The 25,682-nt window shown below is 40.9% G+C and overlaps 1 protein-coding gene across 1 annotated transcript in view; it reads right to left on the bottom strand.

Moving 5' to 3' along the window:
* Window positions 1-25,682, bottom strand: part of CHD7 (chromodomain helicase DNA binding protein 7) — a 209,962-nt gene that overhangs the window by 88,320 nt on the left and 95,960 nt on the right. Inside the window, exon 4 of the mRNA XM_089517366.1 lies at window positions 7,690-8,111. Coding sequence (XP_089373492.1) covers window positions 7,690-8,111 — 422 coding nt within the window. The remainder of the gene's footprint in view (window positions 1-7,689; window positions 8,112-25,682) is intronic.

Raw genomic sequence — 25,682 nt, 5'->3', positions numbered from 1 at the left:
AGGGACTTCCGGCTAAACAGCAGAGCAGTGACTGCTCCTTGGTAGTTGTCTTGGAAGAGCAATTGGCTGTCATGGGAGCTAGTCCAGTTGGTGGCACTTAACAACAGACAGGTTGTGTCCCCAAAGATTAAAGGAAGCAGAAAGGCTCACTAAGGATCCCCCCTGCTCATGCAATCTCAGGCATCCTCTTATAATTGAAGGAGTGGAGGATGACATCAGGAATGGAGATAGAGGGACACAGAAGACAACAACAGGGAATTAGCAAGCCACATCTGTGACACAGCAGCCGCTTTGTGGAACAAGCACCACTGCTGCTTGACTTTATATTGAAACAAACAACAATTTAAACCAAGCCGGGTTGGCAAAACTTTCTTCAGGTAAAAAACCCATCTCTTCAGGTAAAATCCCATTTCTTCAGGTAAAAAACCCAAAACAGAACTTCCCTCCTGATGACCTGATTCAACCCAGGCACAGGAAAGGCATGCACACCTGCTGCAGTCATAAGCACACCATTATATCTTCCCACTCAAATAAACATTACAGCACATTAATGCGGCTGCAAATTTGTCTTCTCTCACCTAGCATGAAGACAGAGTGCAGATACTGGTCAGCCAGAATATAAGCAGCAGGGAAAAGAAGCAGCGCACAATCACTGCTGTACTTCTGTCCTTCTCAGGACAAGAGACTTAAGAGTTGCCATCCTTGGATCAGCCCAAGGGTGTAATCTTTATTTCATTCTTGCAAATAATTTCAATACTTTTCTCTCTGCTGTGGAAAGTAAATAAGAAAATGGCCCACTATTCAAGGTCACTTTACACAATGGATTTTACCAAGGGATTACCGTGCTTAAAAATGGCTTTTTGAGCTGAAAACATAGTTTTCTCCCTAAGATCAATTTTTACACATAAAGTTTTCTGCAGCAGAAAACAGGTTACTGTGCAGAAAGTGATATTATTGAACACTCTCACACACAAAAAGTTTCCTGCACAGACAAAAAGGGAGACACACAGAGAGAAGGGGGAATTACCCCCCCCCCCCAAAAGAGTACAAAAGTCAGCATATGGTTACACAAGGGAGAATTTTGCATGAAAAATATTCTAAAGAATTTTGCTCAGTCCCAATCTTCCCATTAGGGATAGTCCTTGAAACATTCCTTGTTGTCCAGTACAATAAAATAGGCAAATGGTCTTTACATCCTAGATCTGTGTGGCAGCCTCCCGCTCCTCCTCTGTCTGGCTTTACTGTCAGAAGGCAGAAAACTGCTTTTAGCAAGGTTATCTTGCTGTGTTTTCATGGTACAGCTTTTCTGGCAGCTACCCCATCAGATTACCTCCATGTCTTCCAGAAGGCAGAGGACAACCCATTGGAGTTTCATTTTATAATAAGCCATATTCCAGTGACCTGGCAGTGACCTGGCAGTGACCTGTCTTGGTTAATGCCATATTGGAAAACAGGACAGTGCTTAGTTGCTAGCCAGAGTTATCACAGTTCTTTCATGGCAAGAAGAGATCAATAGAAGTTGATAGAAGAACCCAAGAACAGAGGCAGGAGCAGTCTGGGAATCTGAATTTGACAAATATCTGAATTTAATGGATCTGCATTACTATCACAGATCCTGAATGTGAGCAAGCACTAAGGAGTCTACAGTGTTTGAACAGAGGTATAAAAATGTAAAAAGTATGATCATGGTAAAAAACAGTTGTTATAGGAAGCTGCCACACCTAAAGTCAGACAACTGCTCTCTTTTCCTTAGTACTATCTGCACTAACTGGCAGCAGCTTTTCAAGGTCTCAGACAGATACCTTTTCATACATTTAGAAATGCTAGGGACCCTAGTCATACGTTTTATCACAGACATACCAGTATCCTAAGACCCTGAAAAAGAGTAGACTTTAAAATATCTATTTACAATTGTATCTTCATCCAATATTAGGTCTAGATATTTAGCCTGTTTCTCTGGTGCACGAGTAACACTGTCATAAGACTAGACTCTACTGAGAGTCTAGATTCCTTGCATTGTCATCCATGATGGAATGTTCAAAGTGAAGACATCAGACTATGCTGCATCAATTCTCTTCAGACAGCAAAGGCTGCATCAGTAGATGAGATCCAATGGTGAGAACGGCTGAGCTACAGAATAGAAGCTACTAGGCAGCAGGAGGAGGAGGAGGAGACAAAAGCAGTGACACTTCTGCTACCCCTCTTTAGTACTGTTCAAGTAAACATCTTCTGAATTGTCTTTTACCTTGAAAACCCTATTGGGAGAAAATCCAAAAGGAATCACAAGTTAATACTGGAAGATGAGACTCCCAGGTTGAATCACCCTCAACCAGCAACTGGGAAAAAGCAAAAGGACAAATTGGAATGGCATTCTGTCTGATGATGCAAATGGACTCTTATAAGAAACTAATGATAAACTGAAGCCAGATGTGTTGGTCATAATCATAGGTGACTGAAATGCAAAAGAAGGAAACAAAGTAGAAGGAAATGCTGGAGGAGAAATTGAACTAGGATGAAGAAATGAAGCAAGAGAGAGACTTATCATATGGTGTGAGGTCAACAGTTAGGTCCAAAACACACAGGAGGAACAATCCAGTTTGAGACCACTATAACTGTCTTGGCCCAATGCTAGGGATTCCTGGGGATTGCAGTTTATTTTGGCACCAGAGCTGTCTGACAGAGTAGACTAATTGTTTCACAAAACTATAGTACCCAGAATCGCCAAGCACTAAGCCATGGCAGTTAAAGCAGTTTTAAGCTTGATTATTTCTGCAGTGCGTTTTGGACTGTAGTTACTAATACATTCTTCAGGGACTGTACTGATACTGGTATACAGTATTCACTGAAAAAATAGACTATATAATTAGAAGAAGAAGGTGAAGACACTCCATTCTCTGCAAAAACAAGGCCAGGAGCAGATTATAATACAGAACATGAATCGCTGCTACAGAACAAGACAGCAAAAGTGACAGAACAAGAGACCTCTTCCACAAGACCAGGAAAAAGCAAAACAAAATTTAAACCAAGGATACAGATACTGTGTGACAAGAAGGGGAACACTTTATATGATCAGAACAAAATAAAAAGACAATGGAAGTAATAAAATATGGAAGCAATAAAATCAAAGGTGCAATAGATTTCATCAAGGAACAACCTTTGGATCAAGATTCTGTGATTTTAAAAAGTGACATGAAAGCTGCTCTGCAAGCATCTCAAAGAAATTAATGACCAGAAACAGATGGCATATTTCAAACTACAGTGAGCTCACACCATACGTGGGCTCGTTATAGGCGGCTTCCAGCTTATGAAGAAGCCACCAGGAGGTTGGGAGAATGGCGCACGCACCCGTAGCACATGCGCACAACCACACAGCATGCATGAGCCCCCCACGTAAGGCAAGGGCAGACTGTATATAGATGGAAACCATCCAAATTGTAAGAAAAAACTGTCAACAAACAGGAAAAATAAAAACATAGTCACAGACTGAAAGTGCTCAATATAGTCTCTCAGAAAGGGGACACCAGAAATGTAGAAGAAATGCCAAATGTGTTCTGAAAAGGAAGAAGCACTAGTGATCATACTGCAAACATGTCCGGGCTAATGGACCACACTACATGATCTCAGAATAAAATCAGCCTGTGCTTTATAAATTACAGAAAAGGCTTTGACTGTATAGATCAAGAAAAACTATGAACTGCTCTAAGAATTGGGAATGCTACAGTGTTCAATTGCCCTATGTAATGGATATGTAATGGATACTATGCACAAAAGGCCACGGTCAGGACTGAATATGGAGAAACAGACTGATTTCCAACTGGGAAGAGGGTCAAGGCAAGGCTGAATTTTATAATATTGGAATCATATATGCACACCACATCATACAGAAAAAGGCCGAGGAAGAAAGCAGGAAATTGGAGGAAGCAACATCAGCAATCTAAGTCATGCATAGGACTTCATACCACTAGCAGAAAATAGAATTGACTTGGAATGACTACTGATGAAAGTTAAAGAAAAGCAGGGTGACACTTCAGTGTTAAGAAAACAAAAATAACAATGACAGAACATCACATTAAAGTTACATTAAAGATATCAGAATTATTCCATATTTTCTATAAATTGGTTCATTCTGTCAGAGTAGCTGACAATTTTAGAAACGTGTTCACAGCCCTCAGCGAAGATAACAGCAGATGGATGTCTTCCAGAAATGATGGAAGGCAGGTACTGACGGGAACTCTCCAGCATTCACTGCCAGGCTTCTGCTGATTAACGACCAGACAAGCCAAGCTCCCGAAAGTGCTTATCTTGATTTACAAAGTGCAACCAAACAACCAACACGACTATACAGAACTCACAATCAACTCCTCTCTCAAAACCCACAACAATTACCGGAAGTTCCTTAGTTTATATAGACCCCAAACCATGCGGTCCCACAAACTCAGCCTTTTCCTGTCCCACACAGAAAATTGTCCTCTTGTCTAACTAGACACATGTTCATCTTCAGCTTGCTGCACGCAGGCAGCAGAATGACCTTGTACCTATGAGCAACAGCTGTAGTTAATTAGCTTCATCCTCCGTGTGCTGAATGTTCATGGTCACCACACATCTAAACATTTCTGTGTTCGCTGGCTTTTAACCCTTAACACATTCATCAATCAAAATGCAGACTAAATCCAAAAGATTAGAAGACTAAATCCTGTTTGGACTATTGTAACACACTCTATGTGAGGCTACCTTTGGAAACTGTTCAGGAACCTCAACTAAAATCTTGACTGGGGCCAGTTCCAAGGAATATATAACTCACTTGAAGAAACAGCTTCACTGGCTACCAGTTAATTTCAGAGCACAACTCAAAATGCTGGTCATGACCTATAAATCCCTATATGGCTTAGGTCCAGACTAAAACCCTGGCTCCCAGAGCCTCCTCTCCACCTTGGATGTATTCTGAGAGGCATCCAAGGTGCAGGGGAGAGTGGAGGGTTAGCTCTGGCTCCCTGAGACTCCTCCCTATCTTAGGTGTAACCCGAGAGGCATTCAAGGTAGGAGCAGGGGGCCACTAAGGAGAAAAGGAAGAAGGGGCTGCTTTAAACCAGAACCCGTATCCCAGTAATTGCCTCCAGTCCAGGTTTTTATGAAGTCCCAGTGGGTAAATAGCCATCCCTGGGTTCTCAAAGGGAAGCCCCGCCTAGGAGAATGAGAAGGGAGAGAGCTTTCAGCAACATTAGGAGCAATTGAGGCAGGGCTCTCATGTGGAGCCTGGAAGGAGAGCTTTCAGGGGAGGAGCTTGCCTGGTCACATTTCCTCTTTACAAGCCCAACCTCCATCATTCTGAAAAATTCTGAGAGCATAAAAATGTTTTTATCTACTTCTGAAAGGAAAGAAGGGATGAAGCTCCTGGCTTCTCTAGGGAGGGAGTTCGAAATTCCTCAGCCTTGCTTGGCTTACAAGAACAACTTTCTTTCACAGATGTTGCATTGATTTAAACATTGTCTCCAATTCCTTCCCTTTTCAATCTGATGATAAAACCTTCTTCTCCAGCACCAGGGAAGTGGTGTTAGGTGGTCAGGAAAGGTCCAAAGGAGATGGGGGGAAGGAAGTGGTGCTTTCCCCTTAACATCCTTTGTTACATGACCAAGTTTTATCCTTGACTTATCCATGGGTCATATAAAAATCTATGATTTTGGCCCCAAGACCTGCCATGACTTATAAATGAGGTTGACTTGTACTTGTATGTGTGGTAGTTTAACCCCTTTTAGTACCTCCTTTTTATTTAGAAGTACATGCATTTTTAATAATTGATTCTGACCACTCAAAGGTTAGGTTAATTTTGACCACTAAGGTACATGAGATAGAGGGCTTGGAGGAAGAGGAATGGCAGCAAAATCAAGTTCAAAAACTGAGATGTTTTTCTCACAGTTTAGATCTAAGAAAACATGAAAAAATGTTTCTACACCTCTAGAATAGCCACAGATGAAAAAATAATAACAAAGTCAAGTCACATTTTTCAAAAGCCTTTTCCAGGCCTACTTATCCCTTACATGTTTTAGACATATAAGTAAACTGAGATCATCTCATGTTTATTTTCAAAGCATTCACAAATAATGCTGTTCACTGTCAAAATAAATTACCCGTTTATTTTGCAGCACAACAAAGCATCTTGAGACACCATAAAGGCTGATTCACATATTGTTATATAAGACCCTGTTTATCAAACATATTAAAATATTCCAAGTTACTCAAGCTAATATAGCTATAATTCTGTCAACAAAGCCTCTCACAATGAAGCTCCTTTATACAAAGTCTTTTTATGCCATCTAGGCTTCCCTTTTTGTTTTTCCTCCTCTATCTAGATGGAAGGTTTCTATCAGCAGCATCAACATTAGAAGGACAGTGAAGGAAGACTGGAGAAGCATAGACTTTCAGTGTTGACAACATGTCTGCAGTAAACAATGCACTGAAGCCTGCACTGGAAAAGAGCAAGAGTCTACTCTAGCCAATCATACTGCAGGTAATCATACTGTGTGCTTGCTTACAACAGGAAAGGTAAACAGAACCCCTTCTTAAGATCTCGTGAACAGCAAAACAGAGAAAAGACGGGAAAGCAGATGAACCTGCCCCACTAGCTATCCCGTCACATTTTTAAAAGTATGGATTTAGAAATCTAGCTGACAAAATGGAAACCAGAAGAAACGTGGAGGCTTGTGAAAAGAAAAATCGTCCCTGAAAACATCTTGGAAGAAACTTTCAAATGGTCACTAAGAGATTCAGAATGTTTTTGTTAACTTAGTTAAGGCTTACTTGAACTTGGATATTCCATTTCACATGTGCATACTACAGTGCACTGTGCCATACACAGGTTTGCCATACGCAGCTTTCGGCTTATGCTGAAGCCACATGTTGGAAAAAACAATGGTGTGTGCACCTGTGGCACACACATCACATAGCATTTACGCACCCCATTGTTTTCAATGTGGCTTGAGCATATGTGTTTTTTCCCTTACATGAGGGGGAGGGGTCCAGAACGGATCTCCCGCATAAGGGCCCACTGTAATTGCTTTGGATAAAATGTCTGCTGCAATATATTTTTTATGGTGCAGAAACCCTGTTCTTTCCATGTTATTTTGCTTCTGGTACCAATTTTTTTTGTTAAAGAAGGAATCCCCTGAAACACATAGGGTTCATTCATTGAGGTATACCTATAGTTATAGTAATGTGTTTCTGAGGCCAGGAAGTGTAACAAAGTGTGCTGATACTCTTCAGCCATTCATGCAACACATAATTACAGGTGTATTTCTATTTCTGCAAGTAATCAGGATCTGAATCCTGCCTTTAGAAAGGAAGATAGGGATTAATTCAGTATCCCTTCTCTAATAAATCTTCACCAGTTGTTTCACAGATTTACACAACTGATGAAAACTGAGGACTATAATCATCTGGGTATAGCTGTGCATATAATGTGTCTGTCATTTTAGGAAACCAAAGGTAACTATTAATACAAATAGTACACTATTTTGCCCAGTTCACATCACCTGGTTCTAAATAAGTTATTTTGGAAATTTAAAAATTAGTCATTATTTTCTACATATTATTCTAGGATCAAATGTTTGCTAACAACGTAAATACCATTTTAAGATTGCATCTGTAACAATGTATTAAATGAGGAATACTAATACGTTAACAAAAATTACATACTTTGACTTTTTGTTGATCTTGGGTTTTGGTGTGGCATTTTTAGTTTTCTTCTCCTTTGGCTCTTTAGGGACCTTAGGGGTTTTGGGAGTCTTGGGTTCTTTAGGCTCCTTCTTCTCCTTCGGTTCTTTTGGATCTTTTTTCACTTTAGGCCTTTTCTTCTTCTTTTTCTCTTCTTGGGAACAGTCCAATGATTTCCTGGTAGGATCCTGGCTGTCAAGCCCACCAAGAAAGCCTTCCTTGCCAAATCCTTTGCCAGGACCTTCTGCAGCAATGTGATTATTTTTCTTTTTCTTTTTCTTCTGTTGGGGCTGCTGTTCAATTGATGGAAGGTAATCATCATTTTTCAGTAGCTGGGCATTCGGTCCACTAACCTGAGTCATGTCTGGCACTGATTTCTCTAGGAAGGATTCTGATGGAGAATGCTAGGAAAAACAAATAAGGCAATAGTTTAATATATGTTTTAGGTTTGGTCTTCTGAAATTTTATTGACTGAAAATGCTGTAAAACATTTTTTCATACCAGCCAGAATGATTTGGAAAACAAAAATAATCCAAACACTTTTAGAATATCACACAGATTAATAACATACAAGATATAATAAGCCTATGAAGACCATTAACAAATTCTAATCCAAAATGGATACTACCTCATTACAAACGATAAGAAAAAGTGATAATTCCATTACAACAGTTCACAACAGTGCATGCACTGATGACACCCCCTCTGGGGTGCTACCCAGTGTGGTCCACACCACAGCACACCCCCCTTGAGACACCACTGACTAAAAGGAAATTAAAAACAGGATACTTTTGTATATGCCTTGAACTGACAGCCTTTCTCTACTGAAGGGAAATGCACACATACAGACCTTAACTTTCATCACAGGGTTAGTTTTTAAAGTGAGGGGCCCAAGTTCTGCAGACTTGCTCTTCAAAAAGCAAGCTACCATGGTCCCTTTTCTAAACCCATCAATTTATTTCAAATAATTTTTACTATATGAATACGATGTACTGAAGATTTCAAATACATAATTTTGCTATTACTTCTTTAAGTAAAAATTTATCACATTGGTAAAAAATAATCATCTTATACATAAAAGCAACAGTAAAAGTTAAATAATCCTTTGTGATAAGCAGTAGGCAACAATCTTGTTTGATAAGAAGTAATTTTATTTTTGATACATCTCTAAAAGTATTCAGAAATATTTCACTGTTTCTTAGACTCACACACCCCTAAATCTTTTAGAGAAAAGCTGTTTCTGTAAATATTTAACAAAGAACAGATGGCCTCCTTTAATCATGTGGAAAAAACAGGGGCTCACATTAATACCCATGCAGCAGACTACTGGGCTGCATCACCTGCCTAACTAGCCACATGGTACTTTCTTCATTAATGCTATTACATTTCACAGTGGACATTCGGCCAGCAACTCCTACTGTCTGACACTTAATCAATACTATTAATACAATCCATAAACGTACAAGACTCTCCAAAAACATCTTATTTAAAACATGTGTGGAAATACCCAAATTGTGAAGGGCCTTACACACACACACACACACACACACAGCCTTAAAGAATTTCTAATAAACTAAAAATCTGACAGCAAGTTGTTGATACTCAATTTGGTCTGCAATGAAAGAACTTATTTATTAACTATGTGGTATTTGTCAAGTGTATTTCTTATCTGTTTGAATACACTAGTCCACTAGTCAGGTTGTAACAAATAGGTAAAATCCTAGACTCCACTGTGTAGGGGGCAATTTTCACCCCTATGGTGGACTACTTTTGTGTTTTTCTGTTTTTTGTTTTGGTCAAGTCAGTTGAAAATGCAATTCAGTTTGCACTTCTGAAGATTTTCACACTGTTTAGTCCAGTTTTCTACATATAAAACTGGTTTTCTGGGCTGGGGGCTCTTTCCAGGCTGTGCTTTGGGCCATCTGATTGGTAATATTTTGTGTAAAAAATATTTTAAATTACAGTGTGCCTGGGTTATACATGGGCCCACCTTATGGGCTTCCAACATACGCTGGAAGCCATGCCAGAAAAAACGCTGACACATTCTGGACTAATGGGACTTGAGCATATGTGTTTTCTCCCTTGCAGGGGGGTGTTGGCAGCAGAATGGTTCCCCCGCATAAGGGAAGGGCCAACTGTACTTAAGAGCTCTAGAGGCTTTGGGGAGGATGTGAGGGATGCACAAAATGGCCAGGAGGTGAAATGGGGTACCGCCATAGGCTGTATTTCCCTACCTCTGAAATAAATTAACTGCTTAACTGCTCAGAATTCTGAATATCAGGCATGGAGACTTCAAAATAAAAAGTGGAATAAAAGTGGAATAAGTCCAGTTGTGTAATATTACACACACACACACCACATTACTGCAATTCAAATTATAAAAAAGAAACCTCACAAATTAGCTTTCATCTGATAGTCTAGAATATACTAGTTCAACAAAAGAGTAAGTTGTTGTTGTTATTTCTTACCCACTTCTTGCCAAGGCTTGAGGAAGGGTACAACATAGATTTAAAATATACCAATTTAAATTAATAGTTTAAAATTGATTGGATAGCTTTAATACTGTTTTAAAGCTTAGCTGTCAAATCTCTCATGGCAGGTCATTCTACAGTCTACGGGCAGCTGAAGCAAAGGTCCTCTGGATCACAGTTTGCAGTCTAGTCCGGACCAGTTGGAGTAAATATCACCAAGAGTACTGTAATGTTAAGAGTTAATAATAATGGATAAAGAACAGTTAAGTATGAAATCTAGAGAGGAATTGGAATCTCAAGGTATGGTTCTCATACAGACAATGAGAGATTTAAGATGGACAAAAATATATATGATTTTGAATGGATGGTATCAGAAATGGAAACTTTGTTTAATAGCATAGGCAAATGTACAAAATGTTAAGAACAAAATTAGAGCACTTTATATGCCTCTGCTACCCCTTAGCATGCTAGTGAAATATTTTATAGAACAATATTTTTTAGCTTTCATTTTTATAAGAGAGGCATACAGTGCATTATAAATAAAAACAAAAACAGGACACATGTTACTAAATCAAACCCATGGTCTGTAGATAGGGTTGCATGAAGGGGCTGTACAGACCGGCATGGGGGTGAAGTGGGAGCGTGATGTACACATGACACATGCCCTGACTCCACCCTCATGCCGGTGTGACACCGCGCATCCCACCGGATGACGCAGCGCCAAAAAGTCACAGCACCGGCAATACTGCGGTGCAATAATGAGCCGCTTTTTGCAGCTCCTTTTTGCGCCTTGGAAAGACCAGAACAGAGACGCAGCATGCGGTTGCCATGGCCCTGATCTGGTGAAGAAAGAGGTGGCTGCAGGCCACCCCTTAGGAGTGGCCTGTTTAGCCCTTGAGTGTACCATTTTAAGCTGCAAACTTTGTCTCTGAAAGGGAGAGCAACCCTATCAAAGCTGGTTATAAGCCTTCATCTATATCAGCAGACTTTTAAAACCCACAGCTTGTTTATCTCACCCATCGCATTACCATACCCAGCCATTTCTTCAAAGAAATAGAGCTGAAGACATTTATCTCAAACGTTTGAAAATGTTTTCCCCCTAGTGTAGGGAACAATAACCTCTGGCTCCCCAAAGGCCAAGAGGTAGAAAAAGCAATTCCCCAGCACCACCTTATGGCTCTCTCTCATGACTAAACCCACCTTAATACTATATCTCCAAGGCTTATTCCAGCAGACAGCCCAAGCAGATACAACAATTAATGTTAGCAAAAAGATAACGTTACCAAATAGTGTCACCAGCCAAACTGTTTTTCTCCACACAAAGATAACACTATTACACTATACAGTTGACCCTCCATACCCATGGATTCTTTACCATGGATTCACCCATGGTGGAATAAGCGACAATACATCCAAGTGCCCCTTTGCAGCCAAACAGAAGTCATGGGATGAAGCTGCAAACAGGAATCCCTCAGCCCCTTTTTGTACAGTTGAGGCAAGGTGTGTTGCATGAGAACGTACAGGATATCTCATTCCACAACATCCTTCAAAGTACATAGGCAGGCATAATCTGGAGCTATGCTGATTTATGTCACCTACAAAAATCTGTGCAAAGAAAAGAGGAGGGAAGGGAAAGCACCAGGATAAAATTCATGGATGCAAGAATACAGAACTTAGCTCAATCAGCCAGAATATGAACATCCAAACTGATAGAATCACTTTACTAGATTAATTCTATGAGAGGTCAGAGCACCATCCTGTCTTCCCAACTAAGCCCCAATAACATCTATAGGTTCCATAGTGATTGAATTATTTTTGAAACCTTCCTAGAAATTTCTCATTCAAGACATTTTCAAAATCTCTTTCCCTTCATCTTGTCCTTTTGCTACTTTATTTCAAGATTCAAGATAGATGAGACACAGAGAATTTGGAATATACCACTTTAAAAAAAACCAGTAGGAAGCAGTTGCAATAATACCATAAAGCGGGATAAAAACCCTGGGGATATGTGGGTTTAAATCTTATCATGCATCACTTCCCCTATTTACCCCCATCAAATAAACTACTATTTATCTGAAAGACAAAATATGACAAAAGATACAGCTGTGGCCTGGAAGAATGATTGTTAACCGATACTTCTGCCCCTGGCTCTTGGCAGTGGCATGCAGCAGCCATATTGAATTAAAACCAGCTATGACAGCCAGTGTAGTGTAGAAGTTTTAGAGTTAGACTACAACTCTGGATAGCAGGGTTCAAATCACTGCTTCACCATGAAACCCACTGGTTGACTCTGGTCAAGTAACACTCTCTTAGCCTCAGAGATTGGCAAAGGCAAACCTGCTTGTACAAATCTTGTCAAGAAAACCCAGCCTTAGAGTCGCCGTAAGCCAGAAATGACTTGAAGACACACAACAATAAATAACCTACACAACATTAAGACACAAATGACATGAATTATTTTTTTGAGAACAGTTAACTGATTTTAGTCAACATAAAATAGTATTAATATTATTTGTACTTGGGTAAAATATGCAAATATGTTATAAAATAATACAGCAATTGAATACAAGTTGAGTATTCTTTATCTGGAATTCTAAAATATTTCAGTATTGTCCACATGGCTGGCTGAGATAGTGACACTTTTGCATTCTCATGGTTCAAGGTAATAATAATAATAATAATAATAATAATAATTTTTATTTTTACCCCGCCTTTCCATAGAGATGATCAAGGCAGCTTACAAAGGTTAAAAACATTACAATACAGGATAAAACAGTTACAATATAAGGTTAAAAACATTGCTACAAGGAATAGGAACAGGAATCAATAGAATACACACGTCAAGGGCAAGAAAAGGGAAAAATCAATTTACGATAGTCCGGGGTCAAAAGGAAAAGGACAAGGGGCAGAGAAAGAACAATTAACTAAGGTGGGAAGGCCAACCGAAATAAATGCGTTTTTAAATTTTTCTTAAAAGAAGCTAATGAAGCGGCGGAGCAGAGCTCTACAGGGAGCTTATTCCAAAGAGAAGGGGCAGCGATGGCAAAAGCCCTCTCTGAGGTCTTCACAAAATGTGACCTAGGGACCTCCAACAAATTTGTCCCGGATGTTCGAAGAGTGCGGGGCGGATTATATGGGGAGAGGCGGTCCTCCAAGTACCCTGGGCCCAAGTCATTTAGGGCTTTATAGGTCAAAACCAACACCTTGTATTGAGCTCAGAAGCGAATAGGCAGCCAGCGAAGATCTTTTAAAATGGGTGTTATATGGTCCGACCTGGAGCTACCAGCAACCAGTCTAGCTGCCATATTCTGCACCATCTGCAGCTTCCGGGTTTGGTACAAGGGTTGCCCCATGTAGAGCGCATTGCAGAAGTCCAATTGAGAGGTTACCAAAGCATGTACAACAGTTTCAAGGTCCCTATGGTCCAGGTAGGGACGCAGCTGGCGTATCAGCCGAAGCTGATAACAAGCACTCCTGACCGTCGCATCCACCTGAGATGTCAGCTGGAGCGACGAGTCAAGGAGTACACCCAAGCTGCGCACCGAGTCCTTCAAGGGGAGCGTGACCCCGTTCAGGACCGGATGACAAATCTCACCACCTATCACCAGTACTTCCATTTTCCCTGGATTCACACTGAGTTTGTTCTCCCTCATCCAGCCCATTACCGACGCCAAGCAGGCATCTAGAGGAGAGATGCCGTCCTTAGTTACTGCATCAGTCGGAGACACAGAGAAAACTATTTGTGTGTCATCAGCGTACTGATAACACCGCGCCCCGTGTCTCCGGACGATCTCTCCCAGCGGTTTCATGTAGATGTTAAATAGCATAGGGGACAAAATCGCTCCCTGAGGGACACCAGATGTGAGGGCCCTCTTATTGGAGCGACAGTCCCCCAGCTCCACCATCTGGAATCTGCCCGAGAGGTAGGACCGGAACCACTGCAGAGCAGTGCCCCCAATACCCAACCCCCTCAGGCGCTCCAGAAGGATACCATGGTCGATGGTATCAAAAGCCGCTGAGATGTCCAGAAGCACTAACAGGGACACGCTTCCCCTGTCCATTCCCAGACGGAGGTCATCAATTAAGGCGACCATGGCAGTCTCAACTCCATAGCCCGCCCGGAAGCCAGTTTGAAATGGGTCCAGAAAATTGGTGTCCTCCAAGATCGATTGAAGCTGGAAAGCGACTGCTCTCTCGATCACCTTCCCCAAGAAAGGCAGCAGCGAGGGGCCGATAATTATTATGGATCAGGGGGTCTAAGGAGGGCTTCTTTAGCAGGGGTTTAACCACTGCTAATTTCAATTTGGATGGAAACAGGCCCTCTCTTAGAGATGTATTGATAATGAGATGCAAGAGTGTTAACACTGCATCTCCCCCCTGAGCTGCCAGCCATGAGGGACAGGGATCAAGGGAGCAAGTCGTCTTCCTAACACTTTGAAGGATCTTGTCCACCTCCTCGGTACTAACAAACTCAAAGTGATCCAGTATAACAGGGGCCACGGACGCTTCGGATGCCTCTCTTATAGGATCTGCATAAATACTGGCGTCGAGATCAGCCCTTATCCGAGAGATTTTATCCGCAAAGAAGTTGTTAAATTCGTCACAGCAGGCTTTAGATGGTTCCAGAATAGGGCTCAGGGAGGGGGGGAGCTGAGTTAGCTCCCTCACAACCCTGAACAGCTCTGCTGGACGCAACTCTGCGGATGCAATACGTGCAGCATAGAATGAGTTCTTCGCTGCACCTATTGCCACTCTGTAAGCCTTCAAATGAGAGCGAAGGAGTGTCCTGTCGGATAAGCGCTGATGTCTTCGCCAGTTACGCTCTAGTAGTTGCGCAGCCTGCTTCCTTACCCTGAGATCTTCCGTATACCAGGGTTGTTTGTTGGAAGCAGGCCAGAAAGGACGCTTGGGAGCGATACTGTGTATAGCCCTAGAAAGGTTAGCATCCCAGATGTTAGTTAGGGCATCAACAGAATCGCCGTCAGTACCAGTCGTATACCCCTCTAGGGCTTCTTCGAACCTTATGGGTTCCATCAGCCTTCGAGGGTGGACCATCCTAATGGGTCCGCCACCCCCGGGGGGGTTAAAGGTAGAAGCCTTGATTCAAGCCTCAACCAAGAAATGATCCGTCCATGACAGGGGAGAGACTTTAGAAATCTCTGCCCACGGAGCCTCCATGTCCGTACTGAAGATCACATCGAGAGTATTACCAGCACAATGCATTGGCCCTGAGACTAATTGAGACAGGCCCATGGCTGTCATGGTAGTCATGAACTCCCGAGCTGCACCTGTTGGAATATCACTGGCCTCGAAAGGGATGTTGAGGTCCCCCAGGACAAGAAGCCTAGGGGACTCCAACACCAGCTCCGAGACCAGCTGCGTCAGCTCGGCCAGGGAGTCTGTTAGTGCACGGGGTGGCCGGTAGACCAACAGAATCCCCAAACTGTCTCTGGCCTTCAGGGTCAGGTAAATACACTCGATGTAATCTGTTTTCCGGACTGGGATCCTGGTTAAGGAAAGGGTGTTTTTATGGACCAAGGCAACACCGCCCCCCGCCCACCTAACCTGATCTGGTCCTTGACTGAGTACCCGGCTGGGAGGGCCTGGGCCCACACTGCCTCACTCTCAGGCCCAAGCACGCCAGGTCTCAGTAATGCACGCCAGGTCGCAGTTTTTATCCTGCAAAAGGTCATATATAATGTGGGTCTTATTTTTTATGGACCTGGCGTTGCACAGGAGCAGAAACAGAGTTTGTGGTACGACTGGGCTGACCCTCAGGTCTCTTTGGCTAGAAAAGTGGAAGGAAGGAGGGATAGATAGGTAGACAAACTTTGTTTCATGCACAAAGTTTGTAAAAGTATTATGTATAAAATTACCTTCACACTATGTTTATACAGTGTATATGAAACAGAAGAATTTTATGGTTAGATTTGGGTCCCATCTCCATACATCTCATTATGTATATGCAACTATTTCAAAATTCAAACAAATTCACAACCCAAAACATTTCACCATAAGTTGTAATTTTGTGAGTTGAAGATCACAAAATGAGAAACTGGGATTTGGACAGCAAACGGTTCATATATTATATCTGGTATTTAAAAAGTAAATAAAAGGCTAACAATAATGAACAGAATGGCTGAAAGATGCTGGGTAAAATGGTGGACGGACTGTGGATGGCATGAGAAAGTGATAAAACCTGCCTGGGTATCCAAAATCACTGGAACATGGTGTTCTGGAGGAAAGCAGCAAGAGAAAGACCTCAGATGGACTGGTATTATGAAAAAAAAATATGATGGTAAAAGTAGAGGATACACTAAATTAAATTGGCAGTATACACATAGTTGAGAAATCCAACATAAAGAGCAGAGATTTTAAGAAAGGAAAAATTCCACATTTGAGGCAGCCATTGGGCATGGGAAACACCTGATTAAGAGAAAGGGCAAAACCCTCACTTAGCAAAGCTTTAGAACCTCTTAAGAAACTTCCACAGAGAGCTCTAGACTGAATGAAGAACACACTATCATCTAATGATCATTCAGTGTTATCTTTCACTTTCGTTTTATGTATTCCAGTATGTTTTGCTAAGGTTTTAGTTCTCAGGTTATTATGTTTATGACTTTAAAAACACAGGATGGCTATTTACTATCACACTCAAACAACAAAATATAAACTAATTTCCAGTTTTTATGGAACATAATGGACTGACACCGACAGTTCAACCCTTCAAGTTTACATAAAGCTAAGACACTGAAAAGTAACCACTTTTTGAATGTTTTGGTGGGGAAATGGCAACAGTGGCGGCTGTTTGGCACTTCCCTTTTTCATCAAAGGAATTTGGTTTAGCAGACCAGATGGTTTTGCAGCACTAGCAGATTACTACTTTCCTGCAAGCGAGCCAACTTAGTGTAGCAGTTTGAACTGGACTACAGCTCAGGAAACCAGGGGATGAGTCCCTGCTCAGCCAGGGAAACCTACTGGATGACCTTGGGCAAGTCATACTCTCCCAGCCTCAGAGAAAGGTAAAGGTAAATTTCCTCAGGAATACCCCATGACAGGTTTATCTTAAGGCCACCCTAGATTGGAAATGACTTGAAGGGATACAACAACAACAACATTCTGCCTCTGGAGTACTTGCAGACTCGTCACCCTTTTTGCCTGTGGATTCCATTGAGTGCTCTCCAGTATTTGCCTCTTCTCCTTTTTGAGAGTAAGTCATGTCTGTGATGTTCAAAGCGCATATCAAGAGACTTCTCTACTTGGGAAAGCTATGAGCAAGCCATAGATAGCCCACCTGTATTGCTACATTCTATTCAGAGAAATAGAACAAACAGGAGGGGAGGAAGAATAGAATTACATGTCAGGGATATTTACACCTGTGAAGAGATCTATAAGTTAAATCCTTGAAGCCAGGCTGAGAGTGTCTGGGTAAAAACTAGAATCAGAGTTGGAAGAGATCGCAACTGCTCCAGGCCCAAGTCTCTGGAGCAGCAGAAAACAAGTTGGCTCCCTCCTCAATATGACATCCTTTCAAATATTTAAACAGGGCTATCATATCACCTCATAACCTTCTCCAGGCTAAACATCCCCAGCTCCCTGAGTCTTTCCTCATAGGGCATGGTTTCCAGACCCTTCTCCATTTTAGTCGCTCTCCTTCGTACACACTCTAGTTTCTCAATGTCCTTTTTGAATTGTGGTGCCCAGAACTGGACACAATATTCCAGGTGGGGCCTGGCCAGAGCAGAATAGAGTGGCATTATTACTTCCCTTGATCCAGACACTATACTTTTATTGATGCTGCCTAAAATTACATTGGCCTTTTTAGCTGTCGCATTGTACTGTTGACTCAGGACAGCATTTGCCTTCCTCCAGTCTGCTGGCACTTCTCCTGTTCTCCAGGAGTTCTCAAAGATTATTGCCAATGGCTCCGATATAACATTAGCCATCTCTTTTAATACTCCTTAATCAAGGAGAGAAACAACAGGGATATCATTGTAGGGGTCTACTACAGAGGTCTACTTCAACTTGAGGTCTACTTGGACTTCCAGATCCTTTTCACATGTAGTCTCGTTCAGCCAGGTATCCCCCATCCTATATCTGTGCATTTCAGTTTTCCACCCTAAGTGCAGTACCTTACATTTCTCCTTGTTTTAGTTCATTTTGTTAGCTTTGACTCAGCTTTCTCGTCTTTTCAGGTCATTTTGAATTTTGGTCCTGTCCTCTGGGGTGCTAGCAACTCCTCCCAATTTTGTGTCATCTGCAAATTTGATAAGTCTGTCATCCAAGTCACTGATAAAGATGTTGAACAGTACAGGGCCCAGGACAGACCCCTGTGGGTTCCCACTGGTCACTTCTCTCCAGGATGAAAAGGAGCCATTGTTGAGCACCCTTTGGGTTCGGCTGGACAACCAATTACAAATCCATCTAACAGTTGCCTTGTCTAGCCCACATTTTACAAGCTTGTTTGCGAGAATGTCATGGGGAACCTTGTCAACGGCCTTACTGAAATCAAGATATACTATATCCACAGCATTCCCTTCATCTAACAAGCTGATAATTTTATCAAAAAGAGAGAGAGAGAGAGAGAGAGAGAGAGAGAGGTAAGATTTGTCTGGCATGACTTGTTTCTCTGAAACCCATGTTGACTTTTTTGCAATTATGGAATTGCCTTCTAGATCATTACGGATTCTCTGTTTAATGATCTGCTCTAGAATCTTTCCTGGTATTGATGTCAGGCTAACTGGACAATAATAGTTAGGATCCTCTTTTTCCCCCCTTTTTGAAGATGAGGACAGCATTTGCCTTCCTCCAGTCTGCTGGCACTTCTCCTGTTCTCCAGGAGTTCTCAAAGATTATTGCCAATGGCTCCGATATAACATTAGCCATCTCTTTTAATACTCCTTAATCAAGGAGAGAAACAACAGGGATGTCATTGTAGGGGTCTACTACAGACCTCCAGGGCAGCCTGAGAACCTGAATAATGTCCTCTGCCAAAAAAAAATTAAGGTGAAACAAATTTGTCTTGTCTAGAAGGTGAAAGAGACAAGAAGGGGATCAGCCATTTTATATCTGCTTCTAACCTTGATTTAGTCATTTTATAAATAACACAATTTTACTACACACACACACACACACACACACACATATATAAAATGGGACTTGAGCATCCATGGATTTTGGCATCTATGTGTGGTCTTCGAACCAAAACCCAGCCAGTAGCAACTGCCCACTGTAACTTTATGTCTGGGCTCTCCTCAAATTTCAGAATGGATAGTGAGATAGAATCTCTACTTCCCTATTATGTTTTGTCTTGAAGCTGCTCACCTGAGAAAGGTAAAACAGAAGCCAAGAGTGCAAAGTATCTTGCATTCCTGAAAGCAGAGACAATCCGTTTAACAAATGTGATGGTCAACACCAAGAAACAAAACCGCATTCAATTAAATACAAGCAAACCATAGTAATGTTCCCAAATATAATGCATGAAAATTACAATAACAGCAACTTCTGCCTAGATGGTTCCTTCTTATACAATTAGAATGCACAGAATATGTGAAGGGCAGTTCTTTAGATGCTCTCAATTCCATGACTGTTCCACAGATACTTTACCTTGTTTGTTCACTTGAACATGATTAATTAATGTGAAGCTGTGGTGTACTGGAGGGAGGGAGAATAACAAAGAAGCTTTCAACATTTGAAATTTAACCTTCACCGTGTTCCTGAATTTACTCACTACCATTTGTTACCACACTCCCTTTTAGCTACATTTCTAATGTCCATTTTTTATATGCAACATATACATAAACATTATGAATTATATAAACTGATTATTTCAATTAAGTGTTACAAAAGGAGAAATAAGCTCTGGTGCTTCTGGATACTTAAAAACTGTGGCAGTTATGGGTATATCTGAAATACAAGGAAAGTTCTTTCATCCTGTAGTCAAGTCTATTGGTTAAAACAGTACTTCTACCGCCTTCCATTATATAAATTACAGAATGAAAATCTAGATTAATAGAGATTACTTAAATATAAGGTTTTGCAGAATTTAAACAAATTTTGTATTAAGCTGAGAACACCAATTTCCAGAAAACATAAACATATAAACCTAATATATAACAAAAGCTAAGCTGTAATATGCTAACATGAATAAATTTTACATTATTACTTATTTTATGACAAACTAATAAAGCTTTAATGGCAGCAATTAAAAAACCCACAAATTTGAGAGACTCAATGACTGAGTCATAGACCTTTTACCCATAATGGGTTCCATTACAGCCCTAAACTTAAATGGAGGTTAAAGTAGATGAAAGAAGGTAGTAGTTTTCAAGATACGGCAGTAAAATAGGCTCAGTGACAGAGATAATGTCACTGACTCACATGGAGAGTAAATTCAATATAAAAATATATATATTCAAAAACATATTACAAGATACGTGACAATATCTAGACCAGTGATTCTCAACCTTCCTAATGCCGTGACCCTTTATTATAGTTCCTCATGTTGTGGTGACCCCCACCCATAAAATTATTTTCATTGCTATATGCAAATATGTGTTTTCCGATGGTCTTAGGCAACCCCTATGAACCACTGATCTAGACAAATGTCTATTTGAAAACTTTTATAACAAGCTATATGGTCGTTTTTCAAAAGTATATGATGACAATAGCGGCATTCACACAACATGACAAGCCAGGATTCTGTGAGAAATGTGGTTTAGCATTAACAAGCGGTATGAAGGTACATAATGGCCTCTGAGGGACAGAATAAGAGGCAGGCACAGCTACACCATACCTAGGCCAGAAGCAGAAGAAAGGCCCTTCCTCCATTCCAACTCCCAGCACCCTGGCCTCAGAAAGAGAGAATAAGAGGAAGTTTCTGCTAGACTTAATCCCCTTCCCCACTGCCGTACTCTTTCCTTGTGTGTCCTGTCTTTAGATTGTAAACCTGAGGGCAGGGAACTGTCAATTTGTAAGCCACTCTGGGAGCATTTCTGAATAGTGGGGTATAAATACAATAAAAAATCACTCAGCTTGCACTAAGAGCAAGTATACAAACAATTCGAGTTTTGGTCTACAGACAGTTTATTCTATCATCTAGCTGTCAACAACTTTTGTATTTTTTGTACTCTTACCAAAAAGAAGAAGAAGAAGAAGAAAAAGAAGAAGAAGCCAAAAACAAACCCTAGATTCTCTCTCTGATTTGGTAGGAGAACAAAATAGAGAAAAGAATCTACATGCCCACAAGTGACACAAAAAGCCAAGATTTTCTCGGCTGTTTGTGAGGAAAATAGGAGCAGCATACATCTGCCGATAAATAACAAGCCAGGGTTTCCACATCCCTGGTTTACTGTTTTGTGATGTGGTGGCTTAGTAGTTAAGGTATCAATTCTGAAGACTGAAAGGTTGACAGTCTGAGGCCTAAGTGTGTGTGATGGGGTGAGCTCCTGTCACTAGTACCAGCTTCTGCCAACCTAGCAGTCTGAAAACATGCAAATGCAAGTAAATAAATAGGTACCACTTCAGTGGGAAGGTAACAGCATTCAGTAGTCATGCAGTCCTTGGACAACACTGGCTCTTTGCCTTAGTAATGGAGATGAGCACCGCCCCCTAGAGTCGATTACAACTAGACATTCCTGTCAAGGGGACTCCCTTTTCCTTTTACCTTTAACAATATTTTTAAAGGCTTTTAAAAATCAGTTAAACAAATAAAGGGCAAATATTTAACCTAAAAAGAATCGTGATGCAAGTTAGATATAAAGTTATATTTGAAAAATATTTGTACTTTCACCGTAAAATCAGTGATCATTTCAGTAACCAAATTTGGTCAATTACCCATACATAGTATTGAGTATAACCAACAGTTCATTCTAAAAACTTTGAGTATAATTGGACCAGCAGTTCTTAAGCTGTGCTCCAAGGAGCCCTTACGGTTCCACATGTACCTCCCAGATGCTCAGCGGCCACTCCAGGAAAATGAAAGAAATAAAAATTGAAAGAAATTAAAGAGTAAGAAACAAAAATTAACATTATTCCTAAACACCATTAACGTGTAAGACATAGGGTAGGCCTCTTAGGGGCTCCACCTCATAAACTGATTCTAAAAAGGGCTCTGTGAGTCAAAAAGTTTGGGAACCCCTGATCTAGACAGTTTACAGGACTACACTTATTCAACTTCAGAATTAGAACTGCATCATGTGTACTTGCTTCACTTTTCATTAACTCTGCTGGATATGTAATTATTAATAAGATGGCAATCCAAGTCACCTACTTTGAAACACTTGTCTGTTGGACACACAAAGAAAAATCTGAAATACTTCTCTATATATATTTTTAGATGTGTGGAAATTTAGAGAAGGCTAGACAATATCAGATTATTAGCACTGTTAACTGTATATTACAGTGGGTATGATCTGTTCCAATCACTGATACTTATTGTATTTTTCTGCTAGAAACATGTATGCTGTATTATTTTAAAGCATCATTCTTGAATATATCCCATAAATAGATTAATATTAATAATAAATTAATAGATTTAAACCCTGTAACTGGGAATAGGTTTGTGCATAAACTGTGCATTCTGACATGTCCATATTTGTACACTTTCTCCAGAAGGTACATTATACATATGATTTCAATTTAACTTGCCTTGTTTTTGCAAAAATAGAATAGTTTAGATTCTCCAATTTAGTTACTCAGTTTCGCATCTTTATAATCTTCTACATTAGATTGCCTCAGTGCTTCCAGTTGGGTATTTTGCTACGAGTTTTATTGACCCAGGTTTGTAACACTGTGTTCCCCCAAATCTGTAAGCAACTGAACTACGGGCCGGAGAAGACAGGTAGGAAGGATCATCTCAACTCCTTTTGCTCTGGCCCAAAGGACCAGAGTGCGGTGCTGGTTCAGGCCATGTTGGGGGCATGTGTCATGAAACGCTCCGCCCCAAAGCAGTTGGAAGCCACTTCTTTTTGCCCATCTGTTTCAGACCTTTGTGTCATGTTTGATCAGTTATGTCTAGAAGATCTGCTCTCTCCAACCTGGTTCTCTTCGGTTACTTTATTCTGCAATCTGCAAGGTGTGATTTTCTCATCTGCTTTTAAACTTGTCTCATCATTCCTACATTTCTCTTTTTAGTTGATGTTTAGGTCTAAAATAAAGTTGACATTGGAGTTATTTCAGAGTGAGTTTAGCTGTCTGGCCAGACATATATCAGTAAGCAATATAGGTTGAGGTCAAAAAGAATTACTGCTAACAGGTATTTGTAAGGACCAATGCAAAAGGTGTGAGGAAGTAAGTTATAGTCATTGATCAATGAAATCTAGGAATATTATTTTAAGGACATTTTTAATGGTGCCAACATTTTTAAGCTCCAAAGATATCCAATGGCTTTAAGCAGTTTCAACTAGAAACAAGTTTCATTTTAATAATTAGAAGACAGAATTTCCCCAACACAATATTTTAACAAAAATATCTGGATCAAAACCTAATCTAGATAGCATTTCTGAAATCCTGAGCTAAATATGATAAAAGTAAGTATCAAAGCAGAATTAAAGTACAATTATAACTAATGAGAGCAATTAGTGGTCAAAAATATCAGCATATTTCAGGTGAATGCTCCTGGTGCTACTAATTAAGACTTGTAAGAGGTATTTCAAATTTGTAGAATGGGAGAAGCATGTGAAAAGGCTGAGATGACAGTGTCATCCAGAGAGCACTGCCCTCTGGAGGAGTAAAGGCCTGGGATTCCAATAAGAAACCCACAATAGGAGCCCTGGTGGCGCAGTGGTTAAATGCCTGTACTACAGGGCTCACTCAAAACCATAAGGTTGCGAGTTCAATACCAGCAAAAGGGCTCAAGCTCAACTCAGCCTGGCATCCTTCTGAGGTCGCTAAAATGAGTACCCAGATTGTTGGGGGCAATTAGCTTACAGTTGTAAACTAATTCGGCATGAAGTGGTATATAAATGAAGCTGTTTGTTTGTTTTGTTTCAAAATCTATCAAAGGAAAAAGCTTCGCCTGACATTTTGCTTTTTCTAAGGTTATAAACTTTGAATTCAAGCGGTACTCATAGAGAACAGTATTATGCTAGAATGGTGGTGGCAGGGTGACAGTTTATGGATACAAACAGAAAATAGAATAAAGAGCTCCCTCCAATGTACTATGTGGAAAACTATACAAAGATGAAGGTAGGATGAACCTCCTCACCAATTCTGTCACCAATTCTTTCAGCATCCAAAGTTTTCTTAAGATCAACTGTTTCTACAATGTCATCTCATAGTTCAGTAAATAATTATTTCCCTTGATGTTGACCCTTCTTAAGAGTTCATTTAAGGATTTCTGGGCAACCCTTCTGCAGTCGAGCTTATACTCCACTCTCCCCCCCCCCCCCTTTAAGAAAAATCCTCCATTTTTAGACAGAGAGGAAAACAGTGAGATGTGACTGAAATCTAGATTCCAAATACCTTCAAAAATTAAACTGGAGCCACAAATGTCAATCTCATCCTTTGTTTCAACTCTGTACTGGCAGCATTCAAGCACCAGAATGGGCAGGGCCATGCTCGAAATGAACAATTTCACACATGGGGAGTAAAAGGACAGGTTGCTTACCTGTAACAGTATTTCTTTGAGTGGTCATCTGCGAATACATACAAATGGGTTTTACTGCGCCTGCGCAGTGCTGCTCGGAAACTTCTGGAATCACTGGGCAAAGTTTACTTTGCAACATATAGAAACTTTTTGGCGGTAACTCCGCCCACCCGTTATAAGGCCCCTGCCTTCCCGCTCTTTCCCTAGTTCCGCAATTTTTCCGCCAAGCAGGCGATGGAAAGAGCCAATAAGAGCAGGACACTGAGGGGACGGACGGGTGGGATTTGTATGTATTCGCAGATGACCACTCGAAGAAATACTGTTACAGGTAAGCAACCTGTCCTTCTTCTTCGTGGTCTCTGCGAATCATACAAATGGGTTTAGACTGACAAGCTTAGGTATGCGGCGGAGGGAGTGTCCTGAAACCAAAGCTATGGTAAAGCAAAGGCATATTTATTGGAACAATAAACACCTTGAACCATAAAAAGAGTCAGTCTTTTTGTTGATGGACAAACCAAACATAGCAATAACATTGCTAAACCTGAGAAGGGAACAAGAGGTCGTGCAAGACCAGTCCCATAGAAACTGTGCAAATCAACAATGGGCAAATCGAAAACAGTGACATCTGTACATAAGTGCTGAAAACACAAAACGTTCAGTAGTGCAATCAATACAAACCTGAAACCAACACAGCCCTCCCGAAAGCTGCGTCTCGGATGGCTCTGGTGTCCAACCTATAGTGCTTAATAAAAGTCAGAGGTTGGGACCAGACAGCAGCCTTGCAGACATCCTCCAAGGGGATACCCGACAGGAATGCAGAGGATGCTGACATCGCCCTTGTGGAATGGGACCGAACCCTGCCAGGGAGAGGTTTGCCCAACAGTTCATAGCAGAGGTGGATGGTACCAGCCACCCAT

The sequence above is a fragment of the Sceloporus occidentalis genome, unplaced genomic scaffold (assembly GCF_023333645.1).
Source record: "Sceloporus occidentalis isolate IW3139 unplaced genomic scaffold, rSceOcc1.0.p SCAF_3, whole genome shotgun sequence".
In the NCBI taxonomy this organism is placed as follows: Eukaryota; Metazoa; Chordata; class Lepidosauria; order Squamata; family Phrynosomatidae; genus Sceloporus; species Sceloporus occidentalis.
Note: the sequence above shows the minus strand (reverse complement) of the source record. Positions and strands in the feature narration are given on the sequence as shown.